This window comes from Diadema antillarum, unplaced genomic scaffold (genome assembly GCF_040938485.1).
Source record: "Diadema antillarum isolate AM-2024a unplaced genomic scaffold, OU_Dant_1.0 seq00002191_RagTag, whole genome shotgun sequence".
Classification (NCBI taxonomy): Eukaryota; Metazoa; Echinodermata; class Echinoidea; order Diadematoida; family Diadematidae; genus Diadema; species Diadema antillarum.
The window spans coordinates 20,856-40,647 of record NW_027272828.1 but is presented as its reverse complement, the minus strand read 5'-3'; the positions used below and the strand labels follow the sequence as shown (position 1 = coordinate 40,647).

Genomic DNA, 19,792 nt, shown 5'->3' with positions numbered 1-19,792 from the left:
ATCGCAACCTTCATTGTGTCAACATTCTCGATATTTTTCCTGTCAAAATTTCGGCCTGTACGCCACCTATTTACCTGATTCGTCTCCATTATTCAATGTCAGAATTCAGCAGCCAAGTTCCACTCCTCTTAAGAAGTTTTCTCATGAACGCTTCCATAACTTTTCGTCTTGGCATGCAGACTGATATCCTTTAAAGAGATATCAGTGTGGTTATGTCAGTCGAGTACACAGCATAAAATATGTTAACATTCTATACGTCGGCAAGCGTGTGTTCTTCGTGTACGTTGTTCATTCTTTTACATACATTACGTACCGTACGTAACCATTACCCACAGTCCCAACCGCTCCATTCGGTAGTGCGTTGTATACTGTATTGCACTGAAATAATGATAGAAGAACTCGTGCACTATCACTCGAAAATTACCCTATAATGGCAGCTGGTCCGCCACAAGAAAGAAATCAAGGTAAGCGACACTCATAGCTTTTTTTTTTGGCGTAAATGATGTGGAATTTTGAGCATGTTGAGAGGTAAAAGAACAAGAGTATTTGATTGTCGTAGTTTGAGGCGAGTGATGAGATGTCAGATGAGGCGGCCGGTGGACAGACAGGTGAAGGGAGGGAGCTCGCTCTAGTTCTATGACTATGATGATCAATGATTGTGAATGTGACTGAGACTGGTCTCTAATTAGAAATATTCTATTGGTTTCTACAGTTTATGCCACACGATGCTCTCTGTCATGGGTGTCACTGACTGTCAGGCAGTGTGAAATAGACCTACATTGTGGGGTATTTCGTAGTGTCAAACTAGTATACTTGGATTGGGTGACCCGCACCTCGTCATAGTTAATGTTTGCCCATAATTGAATCACATTTCGCCACTGAAATTCTTTGAAATCCAACTCACATACAGGAAAAATGCTGAAAATTCCAATGGAATCACAAGTTCACTGATCGATATTGAAAATTTGCAGCTATCGTCGTCAAAGGCGAACGATGCGAAAAAGTTGCGCGCTAAGGAAGGGGCCCGCAACTCGTCACCCGCTCTCCCATAGACTTAGCACGTAAAAGACGTGTGCGGATGACCGTGATGTTCCCATAGACATGCACGTAAAAGATGCGTGCGGGTGACATATAACATGTATTCCTATAGCCCTATTAAAATTTCAGATTTTCGCGAAAAACTGTTCGGTTTTCACCACAATTTGCTTGGTTGTGGTAGTCCTGCCAAGTTTCAAGTGTACAGAACACAGTCCCGGGCATACATTTTTGTTCAGTGCGCTCAAAACGATTTTAAGCGGGGTGACGGTATTCGGGCCCCTGACGAGGTGCGGGCACCTGGCTATAATAGTAGTAAACGTTAAGACCTCGTTTCTTCTCAGATCTCGATCATGTCGACAGCAGAGCAGGCCAGCCGCACAGCAAAATCCAGAGCCAGTCAAAAGTCCATCATACATTGTACTGTTTGTAGCAGCTGCGCTGTACAAAAAACAAAAACAAAAACAAAACAAAGCAAAACCCTGCAATATTTTCAAAAGTAGTTAATGCACTGCTGCTGACAGTGACTAGAAACCTAATTGGTTAAGTGAGTTTTTAATTTTAGAAAAAAGATCAGGTTTTAACTGAGCCTTTAATTATTAGGCTAGGGCCTGCCTTCTTAACCAGTTAAAGTGTGAAAACTTTCTCATGGACATGGTTGTAGTCTTGTTCCGTATTTATGTACATAGGCATAGAGTAAAATATCCTGTTTGCGGCAGTTTAAGCATTGTTAAGGGTTTTTTCAACTTGTAAACAAATCAGGCAAATTATTTTCAACCATTTCATATATCATAGACAAGATTATTCATTAACGCAATTGTTTTCATAAAAGAAATTTACCATTGACCAACGCAGTTTTCATGATTTACCAGGGCAAAACCCGGCACAATTTTCGCCGATAAGGGCGATATGCGACGTAGTATTTCTGCTTGCGGCACGATGTACAATCCCTATGCAATACGCGCGTGCTCCGCGATCTTTAGCTGAACGCCTTCACATGTCTCGCGAACATTGCGTAAGCGCCAATTCCCATTGCGAAATCACGTGAAAATAGCGGGCGCACATGCATTGGCCGCAAACAAGATCGCAATTCTGGCGGTGTTGTTGATGTCTTTCTCGTGTTTTTCTCATTTTTTTTCGATGGTAACATCCACTTTCCGAAAAAAATGGCGGCCCACATCGGCTCGCGAAAGTTCTATTTTACGTGAGGATATGTTTTCAAAATCCATGAACATCGAGAAAACGACAAAAAATCAAGTTTCTTGGACCATCGTTCTTAACTGTTATGTTAAGAAGTACCGAAAATTTCATTTTGGATGCGATATGTTGTCATTTAGGTGAGAAAATTTCACTTTCGTCAGAGATCGTGCCCATTTTATCGGTTGGTTTTTGTTGATTGCTAGTGTGTTAGTATATGTGTAGTGTGCATGTAACAGTGCAATGCAGTGTTTAGCGGTATATTACCGTGTATGTTGTACCTGCCGCGAACGGCTGCACGGCCGCTTACTGACGCAGTTACTCTATGTCTACTAGACATCTACAGTGTCTAGTTGAAGTTTGGCCGTTTTGGATGTTTACTGGTATCCGCACCCACACCAAGACCAAGGTTTGACCTTCCTATAATATTAGGAATCTGTACATAACTTGTAAGTTGTAGTTGTACAGACTACAGTGCACTCCTGTAATGAACACAGTTATAAAAAAAATTCCGGTTACAACGAAGTAAAAATTCAGGCCGCAACATTATCCACTCTGTGTTTTTATTGTTCATTTGTTCAGTTGTATTACACAAATTTTCACGAAAGAAAACTGTCGGTCCCAAGGACCTTGTTATGGCCGGAGTCCACTGTAATCATACACTACCGGTATACTGTATACAGCATAGATTTTTTGCATTTAGAAACATTCTACATGTCATTAGTGAAAAGCACTCGATATGATATGTGAAAATGATAGACATTGGCTTTTCATGTAGATTACATTTTGGTCAATGTGAATTGCAACCAATATGAGTATGGCTTTTAAAAGTGATATAAAACAGTTCCACACATCCATATTTGTGTAATCACAATTTGATGTGCATTTGATCTTGAACCAAGTGTACAGGTACCTAATGATATATGATTTTTACCATCTATATAGCGTTTTCTTCCATGCAGTAACTGATACACAGAAATAAGTCTGATTAGCCATTAATTTAAAGAAAACATGTCAGAAAACTGGGTATATTCCTTGAAAATAAATTTTTCATCGTCTGGACCCTCCTGGGCCGGGTCTGTAGATATAAAATGCATGATTAATGTATCACTGTACTCTGTCAGTTATGTCAGTTGTATGGGTATCAATCACCCCATCTGTTCTGTTCCTGACATTTTCTCCTCACAGATGCAACTGTGTACGTTGGAGGTTTGGATGAGAAGGTGACAGAGGCATTACTATGGGAACTGTTCCTGCAGGCGGGACCTGTGGGTGAGTGTGCAGCTTGAAAAGTGTGGCCAATGAAATAAATGATCTGGTCCATGCTGGTCAATCAAGGCAACAGAACAAATTTATGCATCTTCCCATGGTATAAATTACCACCTTTACTAAATTTATGATTTCTTTTTTAGTGACCAAAAAGCCACTGTGGTTTGAATATTATGATGTATATATGAATGAGAATGATTATTCACTGACATTTCAACAGCTCTGATCATATCTTTTGATCCACATGTATCTTTTGTTGTCTTTTAAGCATGCAAAGTTGAGTCATAATCGATTGCACCTGTATTTGGCACATCACAAATCTTTAATTTGAAGAAAAATTAAATACACTTGATTGGAATAGAGTTAAAGGAAATGTGTAAAAGTTGGAGAAAAAAAGGAGATAAATAACTCATGTTTGGAAAGTTATGTATCTACAGGGGAACCTGTTTATAACAGGGGTCTAGATTTACAGCAGTCTTTGTGAACATTTGACACTTGATTTAAATTCTTTTGAAATCTTTTCCAAAGGTGTCACAGTGTAGTGATGCTATAACATACTCTATGCAGCAGACCAATGAAATCAGAAATCAGAACACTTGGGATATGAAGAAGCATCCAGATTGCCATCTTCCATTTTGAAAGACCTTGACAAATGTGTATGAATTCTTGTGTGTGTTTGTTTTTTCCAGTGAACACCCACATGCCCAAAGATCGGGTGACCCAGGCCCACCAGGGGTATGGCTTTGTGGAGTTCATGGGGGAGGAGGATGCTGACTATGCCATCAAGGTTCTGAACATGATCAAGCTCTATGGCAAACCTGTCAGAGTCAACAAGGTGGGTTAGCCCAGTTTTGTCTCTGCTCCAAAGTCTTCTTGTTTGAAACTCTGTGTTTTAGCTGAAGGGAAAATGTACCACAAGGAAAACACTGTCCTAAGGTGGTATCAAGGAAGGAGAGGTGTAAAAGTTTGAGCAAAAGATAAAAGATAAAAAAGAGATTATAACATGCCATTTGAAGAAATTTAAGTAACTTCAGATAAACGTGGTTATAATGAGGATCCGAAATCCTGACAATTACCTTGCTTTTATCAGGTTTCTCGCTATATCAGGATACAAAAACAAGGTAGTATGAAGATTTTGGACCTGCAACATCACTTTGTTTCAAGAGGGATTTTTTAAAAATATCCAACCTCTTTATAATGAGGGGATACTGTAGTGTTAGTAGTTGGCATTCCCGTAAGTCATTGGATATAGTATCCCATGAGAATGGCACCAATAGCAGCTTCTCCTGCGTGACCCTGAAGTTGCTTCTGTGGAAAATGTGATGATTTTATTTTAATACATTTATAAGGGAATTTCCCTTTGCAGCTAGTCCCCCTTTACAATTATCTCCAAATATGGCCACATTGTAGATAACATTGATGTCCTGTGGCCATCATGAGTTACATTGTACTCTCTAGAATTTGAAGGGGTATGTACCCGAAAGGGATAATAACCAGTAGAGACAAAAGGAGCATTCTTCCTCATCTGCCCTTTCTCCTTTACTTAGTGAGATGTCATAACTTCCTTTCATTTCTGTCTAAGAAACATCCTCCTGGAGGATGTAGGGTGGTACAGGTTGGGAATCGCGCGCGTGCCTGTGGTGATTATGATCGGAGCCTTCTACATTCATTGTACAATGTATTACAATTATTCTTTTACACTGTACTCAGTACATGTATCGTAATGGAGAGCTCTGATCATGTTGGAAGTGGTGCGCCCTCAGTGGCGGGGCGCGGCTCACGATATTGCTTGGCATAAATGTACACACTGAAGAATCACGATTATACAGCTGCACACTATATTCAATGATACTCGGTATTATGATGATATGTATTTTTTTTTTTTGTCTTTGTCGATTTTTATAGAATATTATATGCTCAAACCATATATATATTTCTTAAATTGCATTCAATGATAATTCTTGCCCATTTTTGTCCCACCCTTTTTATGGTTGTTTTTGGTATGTCGTGGTTCCTTCCTTTTGGATGTGCTTTTTTTTTCTTCTTCTTCTTCTTCTTCTTGCCCCTATTTATTGCAAATCCAGTTCTTTTTTATGCGACTCATGATTTATGTGACTCATGATTTATGTAACAGTGTATAACGACATACAGTTTTAATATTGTATATTTGCTCAGGGGATCAGCCTCGAAAGGCCAATGGCCTACTGCTGATCTCCTCCACCATTTATTTTAATTGTTATGTCAATCTGGAACACACACTTTTTAACTTTTAACTGTGATTATGTATTTATCCAAAATAATTTTTGGTTTGTATATGTATGTGTTAGAACTGATTGATTGTGTATCTATATGTTTTTACCTGAACTGTGGAAATAAACTGAAACTGAAAACTGAAAAACTGAATATTTCACTATGATGACCTATCTTTTTGCTGTAGTTTTGTCTGATCCTTTCGATATATCATTGAATGGTGTGATGTAATTTTATTGGGGATCTTTTCCTGATTTTGCATTTTTATTGCAGGCCTCAGCTCATCAGAAGAACCTCGATGTTGGTGCCAACATATTTATTGGAAATCTTGATCCTGAAATTGATGAAAAGCTTCTCTACGACACATTCAGTGCCTTTGGGGTGATCTTACAAACGCCGAAGGTAACGACCTTGCCTAAATTCTGATTATGTATGATCATACTTATTAACAAAATCGCTTGTGACTGTAATTTGAAATAATTCTTATCCTTTCATAATTACGCAAAAAAAAAAGAAAAGAAAAGAAAAGAAAAGCAGATACTGCAAAGCAGCTAGTAAGTGTCATTTCATATTTATGGAGACCCATAGATCTGACCATAAAAAAGTGCATATTTGTAATGAAGACATTTTGTAACTGAAAGCATGTCACCGGAAAACTTGTTCACTTGTTCTTGTGTAATCCTGTTCTTATATATGTAAATTTACTTGATATAGCTTGGATTTTGTGTGTTCACAGTCATGTACATCAATAATATTTTGAGCCAGAATGCAAGAATAGATAAATTTACACTAAAATATATTTTGTAGGATTGCCTGTCTGGGGAAAAAAAATATACAGGAAACTTTTATTTTCCAGTGCATGTATAACCATGGCTAGGAACTCCTTTTTATAGCTTTACTAGAAAGAGCTTTGAGTTTTTTTTATGTCCAAATTTTTTTCCCCCAGCTTTTGTCCAGTACAGTTTGCATCTAGGAAAGGGGTCCAAATGTTCAAAAGAAGAAAACAACAAATAACAAGTACAACAGGAAAGATAAAGTGAAAGAAAAAGAATCACCATACTAACGGCTTTGATATCACAGCCTAGATGATGTCCCATTGTTCTGTCATCCCTGCAGATTATGAGGGACGTGGAGTCGGGCAACTCGAAGGGCTACGCCTTCATCAACTTTGCCAGCTTTGAGGCTTCTGATGCGGCCATCGAGGCCATGAACGGGCAGTACTTGTGCAACCGCGCCATCACGATATCGTACGCATTCAAGAAGGATTCGAGAGGCGAGAGGCACGGCTCTGCGGCGGGTAAGCTTGAAATTTTGCAATGTCAAACAGATAACGCCATTGTTGAAGTATTGTATAGGCCAAATATTTCACGAGGGTCTTATTTTTGTGAATTTCGCGAGTCAGGCGCTATTCGCGAAATTAAAGACACGCAAAAATGTTGACTCTGATCATGCTATGATTGTGACGTACTCGTCATGCATTTCTCCGTGCGGAACAGGACTCCAAGATTGCGAATTTACACTCGCGAAATCGTTGGGAAGTTCCTATTCATGACAATTTAGACCTGCTAAATATATGGCGTATACAGTAACAGCCAGGAATATGTGTCTGCGTATGCAGTGATGCAGAAATTGCAAGAGGAATTTGGCTGATGGGTATGCCACTGTGGATTCCAGTTCATTGCTTCAGTCTGCGAAGCGGTTAATGCTGTCATGGCTCATGAGTACTGTGAAGATTTGAACTCTTCTCACAAGTTGTGTGAAATTTGATGTGACATTAGACAAGGGTCCAAGTAATGTTCGAATTTAATTCAACACTTGACATTTTTATGATGGAACCTACAAAATACTGATATATGATTCCATTCTCAAAGACATTTACATAAACCCTTTTTCTCTTTGTCCTTATAACTGTACCAGCCAAAGTAATTGATGACATTGTTTATCTTTTATAATGTATAAAATCGAACAAAAATCGTTCAAATAATGAAACAATGAAAACAATTATGAAAACCATTACAATACCAGTGATAGTAATCTAATACAACAATGATGTTATTCATTATTATTAGAGGTAGTAGTAACTGTAACATAGTTATGATAATTTAGATGAGAATGATAAGAATGGTAAGCATCATCATTTTCATGATTATTATTCAAAAAGAGTTGGTTTACGGGTGTTGTTTTTCTTTCAATTAAGTTCTGTGACCTTTTTTGTCTTTCCAGAGCGTCTCCTTGCAGCACAGAATCCACTCTCTCAAGCTGACAGGCCTCATCAATTATTCGCTGATGCTCCGCCCACATCTCAGCCTTCAGCCAATGGCATGCCTCCACTTGGACAGGCCCCGCCTCCTCCCCCTTCAGGTAGTAGAGGTTTTGTCTATATAGTTGTTTCTCACGTTTGCATCGTACAGTGAACTACCGTTTTAACGAACATGGTTATAACAAAGTTCCGGTTTACAACGAAGTAAAAATTCAGGCTGCATTATTATCCACTCTATGTCTTTCATTGACTATTTCTTCGGTTAAAACAAGATTTTGATATATACGCGTATAGATTTTTTGTGAAATACTGTACGAGCTGAAATTTTCGCGGTGGTTTTATTTTTGCGAATTTGGCGAATTGCATTTGAACCGCGAAAATAACAACACGCGAAAATAATAACGTGCAAATAACTAAGTTCAGTTAGACCCTCACAACCGCGAAATTAACAAAACGCGAAAATGTCCTCCAAGTTGCAATTGGCGAAAATATCTGTACGCGAAAATTTCAGCTCATACAGTAGTCAGTTTATACCTGTATGAATTGTGAGTAATCTGTGAAGTGCAGTGATAAGGTGTGATGACAAGAGTTGTGGATCATATAAATGTGCTCTTGCATAAGCCATGACATTTATATAGGATAAAGCATATGCTATTATTACTTTATTTTTCTCCCATTTTCTTCTGCCTATTTTTGTTGCAGCATCAAATGCAGGGCCAGGTACTGCTCCCTCGTCATCGACAATAACCAACGTCCCCGTCCCACCACCTTTCCCCATGCCGCCAGGTATGATACCGCCTGGTATGCCCCCACCAGGCTTGCCCCTGCCCGGTATGCCGCCCCCTATTCCTCCACCCGGTCTACCTCCTCCTCCCCTTCAACCACCACCTATTCCGCCTCCCGCCGGCATGCCCCCTCCGCAGTCCGGTCCGGGGGGCATGCCTCCCCCTCCCGGGGGGCCACCGGGTGGAGGGATGCTTCCTCCACCACCTGTACCGCCGCCTGACATGAGGGGGCCTCCTCCTCCGCCCATGATGCGGCCGCCGGGACCCATGGGGGACAGGGGACCATTCCCGCCACCTCCACACATGAGGCCGCCCCCCATGGGAGGCCCCCCACTCCCCGGAGGACCACCCGACAGATTCCCGCCCAGGATGGGCCCACCAGGTATGGCACCATCATACTCTTCCTCCTTATTTTGCAAGACTCTTGTCACATAAGATATGAATTTCTAACTTAAATACTTTATCACTCCAAAGCAAGTTGTAACTTGTACATTTTAGATGCCCCGCACTAGAAGTGTTTACTGTTTTGTCTTTGTAAGAGCTTACATGAACAATGATTATAATTATATTATAAAGAGGACTGCATGAACAATACCTTGTTCAAACAAAATAACACTTTTGTATAGTGTCTGTGCTTTTCTTTTAATTTTCTGACAACTCCAGATTAATGATCAACTTCTACCTATCTCTGACAGTTCAATGAATTTAGAAAACATTGATGATTTGGTCTGTATGATGATAAGTTCTTGTCTAGAATATATAATATTCATTTATGTTGAGGCATGTGTCATGAAAAAAGTGTATTTTGAAAATTGTGCCATACACTGCATGTTTATTATCTAGTTATATTTAGAAATAATGTGTTATATGATTAGGCTCTAATGTTTCCGAATTTAGATTATTTCAGAAGCCAAAAATGTTTGAGACAACAAGAATGGAAAAGTTTCTGAAGTCTGCTAGGTGTCACTAGTTTAATTTAGACATTCAATGGCACTAACCTCCCATGTTTAATATTGTTTTCCAATCTCTGTTCCAATCCTTGATACCAGGACCTCCAGACAGGTTTATGGGGCCCAGGGGTCCTCCTCCACCATTCCGTGGCCCCCCAAGAGGGCCTCCCTTTGGTGAGTGTGAATTTTATGCATTTATAATTATATTTGTTAGGGCCTTTAAAAAAACCACCATGACTTGTAAGTTCAAGAAGAAAATGTGTTTTCTTTACCTCTAATGCACACATATGTTTTTTTGGTTTAGCTATTCGCATGCTGCTTTCTTCGTCAACTAGCAATCATACAGGGAAGCCCTTTTATGATGAGCTTGCTTATAATGAGATACCGCTTTGAATGAGGTGAATTCAGCAGTTCCCATTTTCCAGTTGCTGTATTTAGCATGTCCCTTTGTTATATGCACAAGGTTCCAATTATGATGAGGTGAAATGTGTGGTCTTGGGACCTCGTCATTATTCTGTTTCCATGTACACTGAACAGATATGATATTGTATGGCTGATAGTGTTCAGTAATCCTGAACATGATGACAGCCATCATGCAGTACACTGGCATAGGTATGAATTAATCATGCTCTCGTGTTTCGTTCCTGATTTATGCCAGATTAGATTTAGGTTTGTCAGTTAACATCTCAGTGCAATTTCTTCCCTCCTTGACACCCTGTCTTCACTGCTATTAATATTTCATACAATCCACTGTAAAAGCTGTTATTTTCACGAATTTTGCAAGTCACATTTGGGCTGCAAATTTAACGACACACGAATATTGCCATCTGATCCTGTTCGCAGTAAGTTTGCGGTGCAAAAATATTTAATGTGCTCATTTGCAGTACTTGGCGCCTCCTGAGCTGGGGTGAGAAACATACGGCCATGGTTGGCTGGATATGTGCATGCTAGTGTGCGTGTAGCATTACTCGCATCCCTCCTTATCAACAAACCTCAATCACGAGAGAGTGCAGTGATCATGGTTGCAGAAAATTTATGGAGTAAACAGACAGGCATTGGTGCACTTATGATAGCCTCGGTGTCAAATCAGGAGAAGAATATCTTGTGAAAACGTCTGTGACTTCATGTAATCACAAAAATATCTGTATGCGAAAATGACAGCTTTTACATTTAAAGGACAAGTTCACCTTCATAGACATGTGGGTTGAGTGAATGCAGCAATATTAGTAGAACACATTAGTGAGAGTTTGAGCAAAATCGGACAATCCGTTAAAATGTTATGAATTTTTGAAGCTTCTGCTCAGTCACGGCTGGATGAAAAGACTACTGTAGCTTGTGGTGTCACGTGAGTACAACGATATAAAGAAAGAATAAAGAAAATTCAACGTATTTCCATTTTTCTCGCATAACAAAAGAACATTCGACTTCTCTCTTTCAGAAGGCAGGGGGAATGATATTACCCTTAACATACGTCAGTAGCAAGTCGAAGAATTGTGCACTTTATTCAAAAAGTAAAGTTTTGTGAAATTCTCTTTTTATTTTCCTTATATAGTTGTACGCATGTGACATCATACACTGTAGTAGTCTTCTCTTCCAGCAGTGACTGCGCAGATACTTAAAATATTCGTAACTTTTGAACGGATTGTCCAATTTTCCTCAAACTTTCACCGATGTGTTCTACTAATATTGCTGCATTCTCTCAATCCTTATGTATATGAAGGTGGACTTGTCCTTTAAGTGAGACTCTCTATGGTGTTTGGATCTGTACCATTAACCTCACCCCTCTCTCCTTCCCTGTAGGACCCCCTCGTGGGCCGCCGAGAGGACCCCCAAGGGGTATGCCGCCCCGTGGACCAAGGTACTAGACCCCTCAGAAGCCGGAACCAGAATGCTACTAATCCAGTTCCATCGTCGAGCAAAACCGAAATGGATGGGGATGGGTTCATTCAAACCAAGAGAGCCAAACATCGACTCCACGACCGTGGAAAGGAATATTGGAGAAGACTCTGTTTTTAGCCTTGTTCACACAAAGAATACTGGGAAATGTGATTATTGTTGTTTTCCTTTCAGACAACATTAAGATGACCCCTATGTTGAGCAATGATAACACCCAGCAAGAATAATGCCAACACTCTAAACAGATGTCTATTGCCCTTTCTGACATACCCATGGATTATACTGTAGTAAACATTGAAAAAAATCCTGAAAGTCAGCAGAATAAAAAAGTCCTGAATTTTCATTCATTTTATTTGTTAATTTTACTTACTTCCAGGAGTTCCAGGCAAATCAACAGATTTCCTAGTTGGAGAATACTGGTAGACTACAAGTTTGTTCACTTCTTTTTTTCACAAACCTTATTCTCTCAACCTCCCATGATTTGAACATGGGACAAAATCAACACTCACAGTGATCAATTTCAAAGAGCATTTAGCAACAGTTGCTGCATACAGTTAATGCTGTTTCCATGACAGCAGGTACATGTAGTTAACTACCAGCCAATCATGTCTGTGCATGTTACAGTGTTGCTATGGTAACTGCAATTGCATTGTGATGTAGAGTGATAAAGAACATCTTCGCAAAATGGGCCTTTCGTCTATGTGATATTGAAATGACTCACCATTATGTTTTACTGTCATTGCAGCTGTCACCATGGCAACACATACCTATCATACAGACTGATTGACTGGTGCTAAGGTCATTACCATTAAATACACAATTACAATAATTTGAATATTCAATAGAATCAACAGTGAATTTCTTCAGCGTGGGGAATCATTGTTTATGTTGGATGTTACATGTAATCCAGATACAATGTTTATACAGGCCTCAATTTTTGTGCCTGATTTTTTTTTTTTTGAAAAACAAGTTACATGTACAAGGTTCTTTACATAATTGTGATTGAATGATTTTTCCTAGGCAGGGTTGGGATGCCAAGACATTGGTGAACTCAGTGGATGGATTACCATGTATTATGTACAGTTTCATTGTTTGAATATGATGTTCCCTTTTTTTCTGAAAAAAAAAATGAATAAAATGCTTGTATATACTGTAAAAATACTGTCTGCCTGTTCCTGTTTTCAAATGGGTCTCACGTATATCTAATGTTCTTTTGAGCAGTGCATCTTAAAGGCATAATTTACCATTTGCAGATGAAACAAAAACCCAGTTTTAGTGCTTCAAAATAGTTCTAAAATGTGAGTTAGGGATAGAAACAAGCAATGTAAAAACTTGAATCAGGTTGAATATACAAAATGTGAACAATAAGTTTAATAAAAATGTTTCTGGACTAAACCATCTACAGTTATGGCTAATGAGAAAAATAGTCATACGTGTATCTCCTTATATTTTAGGCTTTATTGCAAAAATTTTATATGGTACACACTGTAGAAAATTTTGTGATACAACTGACCTACACAGATGCATCAAAAGTGATACTGTATCTTGAACATTTTTAAAATCACTGGTCCCAAAGGTAAACGGGACCTTTAACTGATAGCCTGTGGCCCACCAACAGGCCACAGCGCTCTCTCAGGTGGATGGCAATATTGACCAAAAATCAAATACTGTAAAAAAGATATGTATTAGATCCAAGTGGGTTTTCAAAAAAAATGCAGGAGCCAAAGTGGGCCTCAGGTTGAGAAAGGTTGAGAATCGTGGTCTAGAAGTATCAACTTGAATATGAATAAAATTTGACACACCAATACAGCAAGACATCCGTCCGAGAAATTTCAAATAAATTAATTTTTCAAGGAAATGATGAGATCATTTTGACTTAGCTCTACGAGAAGTCAAGGAGAATAATATCTCATTTGCATTTGCTGAAAAGTATCCACGTACACGGTAATAGGTCAAGGAAGTGTGGACACTTCATGTTACGTTTTGCATGTTGGCTTGATTGTTAGATACAATGTACTCAACGTAACAAAGATAAAAAAGCCAAAACAATACACATACCTAACAATCTGGTCACACACGCACACAAGCACACACGCACACACACACACACTCGCGCACGCGCACATGCGCACACACACACATGTACACTCTTTAAGTCATTTTTCAGGAAATGTGAAGGATCCAAATGATTGGGAAGAAAAAGCAGTGATCTCTCAAATTCTATCTATCTATCTATCTATCTATCTATCTATCTATCTATCTATCTATATCTATCTATCTATTTCTATCTATCTATCTATCTATCTCTATCTATCTATCTATCTATCTATCTATCTTTCTATCTATCTATCTATCTATCTATCTATCTATCTATCTATCTATCTATCTATCTATATCTATCTATCTACTAGTATCTATCTACTAGTATATATCTATCTTTACATCCCTCTGTCCCTCTGTCCCCCTCTCTCCTCTATCTCTTTCTCACAAGTCGAATTATCAATTTCTCTTGCACATACATTGTCCGACAGCGATGGACATAATGCAAGTGATATCACGGTCACATGAACCTTCGTGAAAAATAGGGAGGAAAAGCAGTAATATTATATCAACATATCTACCACATTCTGTCATGACAAAAGTCTCTCTCTCCAGTGATATGTATTATTCTATAATCTCCTCTTCTTTCTATATCTCTCTCTTGTATCTCTCTCTCTCTCAAGTAGAATTACCAACTTATCATGCATACAACAGAGAGGGACATGATCGATGTAAGTGACGTACGGTCACATGACCACAGGGTCGTGTTCAAGACACCCATGAAAAAAAAAAATCATCACGGGGTGACACGACATTATTTGCTCCTGCGACAGTTGCTCTGATCTCATTAGCTCACCTGAGCCGAAGGCTCAAGTGAGCTATTGCGATCGCTCTTCGTCCGGCGTCCGTCGTCCGTCGTGCGTAAACTTTTTACATTTTCATCTTCTTCTTGAGAAAACCATGACCGATTTTCACCAAACTTGGCAGGTAGCATCCCTAGGGGGATAGGATCTCAGTTTGTTCAAATGGGCACCTTGGCCCACCTGGGGGCCCCCCGGGGGGGGGGGGGGGGGCAAACCCCCTAAAATTAAGGAATCTTTAAAAATCTTCTTCTCTAGAACCAGAATTAATGGGGCTTAGTTAATACTATGAGTTAGTACATTGATGACTGTAGTTTCAAGTTTGTTCATGGGGGAATCAGGGGTGACCCCTTGGGACCCAGGGGAGTGGGGTGGGGAGGGGTCCTAATGGGGTCTAAATTGTACATTTTCATCTTCACTTTGAGATCCCCATGTCTGATTTTCACCAAACTTGGTAGGTAGCATCCCTAGGGGAATAGGATCTCAATTTGTTCAAATGGGCACCATGGCCCACCTGGGGGCCCCCGGGGGGGGGGGGGGGGGGGGGGTAAAATCAAGGAATCTTTAAAAATCTTCTCTAGAACCAGAAGTGATAGGGCTTAGATAATACTATGAGTTAGTACACTGATGACTGTAGTTTCAAGTTTGTTCATGGGATTGGCGGAATCAGGGGTGCCCCCCCCCCCCCCCCCCGGGACCCCGGAGAGGGGATGGGGATGGGTCCTAATGGGGCCTGGATTGTACATGTTCATCTTCTTCTTGAAAACCTCATGATAATTTTGACCAAACTTAGCAGGTAGCATCCCTAGGGGGATAGAATCTCAATTCCTTCAAATGGGCACCATGTCCCTCTTGGGGGGCCCCTAGGCGGCCCACCCCAACCCCCCCTCCACATTATATTTAAAATCTTCTACTAGAGAACCAGAAATGATAAAGCAAAGTTAATATCATGAGTTTGTACATTGATGACTTGAGTTCTAAGTTTGTTCATTGCAGATCCAGGGCTACCTCCCCCTCTCCCCCCCCCCCCCCTGGAGTTGAGGGGGAGGGATCCATATGCAGACCTAAGTTCACAATGTTCTCAGGTAAGAGTGTGCAAGAATGCATGGAAGGTGAAATTGCGATACTCAGGTGAGCGCGTGACCCCCGGGTCTCTTGTTTTCTCCTAGGATTTAGGGACAGGATTAGGGTTGTGATAGGGTTTAAGGTTAAGTTTGATATAAGGTTTATGGTTAGGGTTATATTTATGGGTAGAATATTATGTTTGGCTTGGCGTGCAGATAATTTACGGGAGCAATTGTCACAGGTACTGTTTACCTTTGGGAGCAGTGACTTAGAAAAATGTTTGAGTCAGCACATTTAATGCATATGTGCAGGTCAGTTGTATCACAAAACATCCTACCATATAAAATTTTTGCAATAAAGCCTAGAATATAAGGAGATATCACTATTTTTCTCACTAAACCATAACTGTAGATGGTATAACTGTCGTTCACATTTTGTATATCATACTGAGTAACTTTTTTACACTTGTTGTTTCTATCCCTAACTCATAATTTCAGAACTGTTCTGAAGCACTAAAGCTGGGTCTTTGTTTCATCTGCAAATTGTAAACAATGCCTTTAATTTCAGCTGTCCAAAGAAAAAAACTTGGGAAACTTTAAAATCCCATAACGTTCTCACACTTAATGTTCAGTTTTGAGGAAAGTTACGTATGTGTTATCACAATAATTACTCTCATCTGAATGGGTGTTGTTCGTTATTCCGAAGATTCATTAATCCGAAAATGAAATGAGATTCGTTATTCCAAAGGTTCATAATTCCGAAAATTGAAAATGGTGCGTCATTCCCCAGGTACGTTCACCCGAAAAACGAAGTTAAGTTTATACTTCCGAATGTTCATTTTCGGATTAACTAGCCTCGCTTTGTTTTTAGATTTGCAAACCTATTGAATAACGATTTTTTTTTTCTCATTGTCGAAATAACGAACCTTTGGAATAACGAACTCTATTTCATCTTCGGAATTACCAACCTTCGGACTAACGACATGTAATGATCTGAACACAGTCATTTAGTCAGATTTTATTTTTTCTTTCATTAAGCTTCTAATGAACTACTTTCTTTATCAAGATTTACAAAGAAGTATAGGAATGCATTGCGCAAGAATATTCTTACTATTATTATTGATCTATTTCATTTCAGTTTGTCATGAAAATGAATACCGGGTATGTTTTGAAAAGATCATGTTCCTGCCAGCAAAAACAGAAAGAAAGAAAGCAAGCAAAAAAGAAAGAAAAAGAAAAAGAAAAGAAAGAGAAGAAGAGGAAGAAAGATTCAATTCAGCTTGAACAATGGGTGTGTCATACTTCTATCTCAATGCGCACTGAACATTGTTGCCATTCATAAACAAATCAGCCCAAAGAGGTCGTAACAACGATAATTAATACAGAATAATCAAATAAAAAACGTACATTACATTCTCATAATTTCTCAGATTGACTTACTGTGTCGTTCGCTGCTGTGCTCATTATTTTTCGTAGTGTTATCGCTGGAAAATCTCAAAAATTATCATAAACATAATTATCGTCGTTGTATCCAAGGTAACCAATTACACGGAATTGTGAGCCACCACCGATGCGTAATGATCCCCTACAAGGCGCGCGTTCTGCGAAATCATGGCTCAAGGTATACGGAAGCGGCACTACTGATAAAAATCGTTCCTCGTCTTCGATATCCTTTGATTAATTTTCGTGATTATTTTTAAAAAGTCAATTCATCGTATTTTTTTCCCCTTAAGGGGAGGATAAAAATTACAATCAAGTTCTTCAAACCTCAGATGCATTTCTTTGCCAATCTGATTATCGCATTGACATTTCAACCACACTGGGCGTTGGACCACCTGCGGATTCTCATTAAGTGCTGCCTGCATGACGAAGTGTTTCCATCTTTATTCTCATTAGACAGGTTCAAAACCTCGGGGAGCTGCCAATTTCTTTTGATTACCGTGCTGACGAAGTGGTCCTAGCCACTGGTTGGCCCTACGTACACACATGTTATGACTGATGTTACCATGGAAACTCAACCCGATGAGTGTTAACGGCGTTGCTAGGCTTCAGTAGAGAATATTCTCATGTAATACACGAATACAGATTATTACAAACACACATCAAAATCATTAAATTGCCAAATTCTGGAGGAGGAATCTACCCAGGAGTAAATTAGCGCCCCCTCTCGGTATAGCGTGCAATGATCTTTAAAGGACTAAATTATAAGGAACTCCGAGAATGCAGCAATAGTACTGTAGTAGGACACATCAGTGAAAGTTTCAGGAAAATCCGACAATCCGTTCAAAAGTTTCACTGCTGCCATCGCTGGATGAAAGACTACTTCAGTTTGTGATGACACGTGCGTAGAACGATATAAAGAAAATTAAAATTAAATTCCACATTATACAATTAAGTTTACTCTTGTCGCATGATAAAAGAATACTTGACTTGCTTCTTTCAGAATGAAGGGGAATAATGAATAATATTACTCTTAACATACATCAGTAACAGTCGAGGGAACGTGTACTTTTTCCCCCAAAAAATTAAAGTTTGTAGAATTCTGTGCATATTTTGCTTATGTGGTTCTACACAATGTAACGTAAACAAAACCCTGTACTATATAGTCTCCTCATCCAGCAGTGACTGCGCAAAGAATAATGAAAAAAGAAAACCCATAGCTTTTGAACGGATTGTCTGATTTTCCTCAATCTATGTTCTGCCGATATTGTTGCATTCACTCAATTTTCTTCTTCTTATACTTAACGTTCTCCGATTCTCTTACTATTCTTCTCTTCCTCCTCCTTCTTCTATTCTTCTCCTCTTTATTTGCCTCTGCCCCATCCCCCTGTTCTCATTCATCATCTTCCCTTTCTCCCTCTCCTAATCTACCCCTCTCTCTTCCTATTACGAGCCTAAGCAAAGAAAGAACTGGCTTTTTCATTATTTCAAGGAAAATCCAGAAAAAAAGTTACAAGCGCAATTAACGATCGAGTTATCTGTTGAGATAATGGTGGTAATTCTGAGATACAATGTACGCCTTTTATGATTCACTTGACACTAATGTATCAAAAATCGTCATGCTTGTAATTCAATAAAGCAAACCATATTTCTAGATTTTCTCACCCCCCCCCCCCCCCGGAAAAAGGAAAAGACAAAAGAGAATGGAGATGAAAATCAGCAGATATTTTTTGCCTGTCTTACAGAAGAAACCTCACCACAACATCATTTCTAGTGTGAAGCATGGATTCCCATCGCCAACAATTGCCTGTAAAAACCATTGGTAAACATTACCGCTTGCGTGATAGTGTACCTACCTACCTTCAAATGGTGTTCGCGCGCTGCTTTTATTAGCCGGAGTTACACGCCTGCATAGTTACTGACTTCTTTCAGCTTTTTATGGCGCCGAGAATGAATAAAAATGTTTCACCCCCCCCCCCCCCCCCATTCTCTCTCTCTCTCTCTTCTTCTTCCGGGAACTGACTTAAATATCATCCCACCGTTAAAATTCTTTGACCTGTTATTGCTCATTATTTCTCTGTCTGCGGAAATGAAGTGAACAAAATACTGGCAAGGACGGTGAACTTCAAAGAAAATATAGCGTGTTTTGGTGAGAGATACAGAAAGAGGAAGATCAAGAGGGGGTGGGAAGGGGCGAGAGGGTACGATCGCATCCCCTTGACTTTGACACATACACACAAAAATGTCCTCCCGATGTTATATTATTGCCCCGTTATTTGCAATGGTGACCGATATGCCCCAGTTGACAAACAAACGGCTGGAACTCCGTATTGGCTTGATACATCGGAACAGAGAGTATTGCGACCTTCACCCCCTTGCTTTGCTTTGTTGCATTGCATGTGGCCCTTTGGAAGCTCAGTGGATAAACACTAATATCAAAGCAAATCATCCACAATGTCCAGAGAATCAGCTGTGCTCCCAATCAATGTAGGCTATCATCCCCGCGTGTCTCCTTCAACGCCATGCACGCACAGTTTGGCTTCATGCCAAAATCATATCTAGAAAGATACACAAATGAAGTTTGATTGTTAGATGCTGGGACGAAGACTGCGTTGGCTCTGTGCCATATGATTATTATGACTCTTTAAACGCCGCCCCCGCGCCTTCGGATCTCGTGAGGACTATTAAAACCAAGTACACTACGCACAGAGCTACTTTGGTTTTCTCGGAAACGTTCTAGGCAGTC

The 19,792-nt window shown here is 39.6% G+C and overlaps 1 protein-coding gene across 1 annotated transcript; it reads left to right on the top strand.

Moving 5' to 3' along the window:
* The first annotated feature begins 384 nt into the window (after positions 1–384).
* LOC139714202 (uncharacterized) lies at positions 385–11,611 on the top strand. Its single transcript, XM_071625916.1, has 9 exons — positions 385–464; positions 3,421–3,504; positions 4,191–4,336; positions 6,025–6,153; positions 6,868–7,048; positions 7,975–8,121; positions 8,726–9,178; positions 9,846–9,920; positions 11,547–11,611. Exons 1-9 carry the CDS (start codon positions 431–433, stop codon positions 11,609–11,611), a joined length of 1,314 nt encoding a protein of 437 aa, XP_071482017.1. The 5' UTR covers positions 385–430.
* Positions 11,612–19,792: the final 8,181 nt, after the last annotated feature.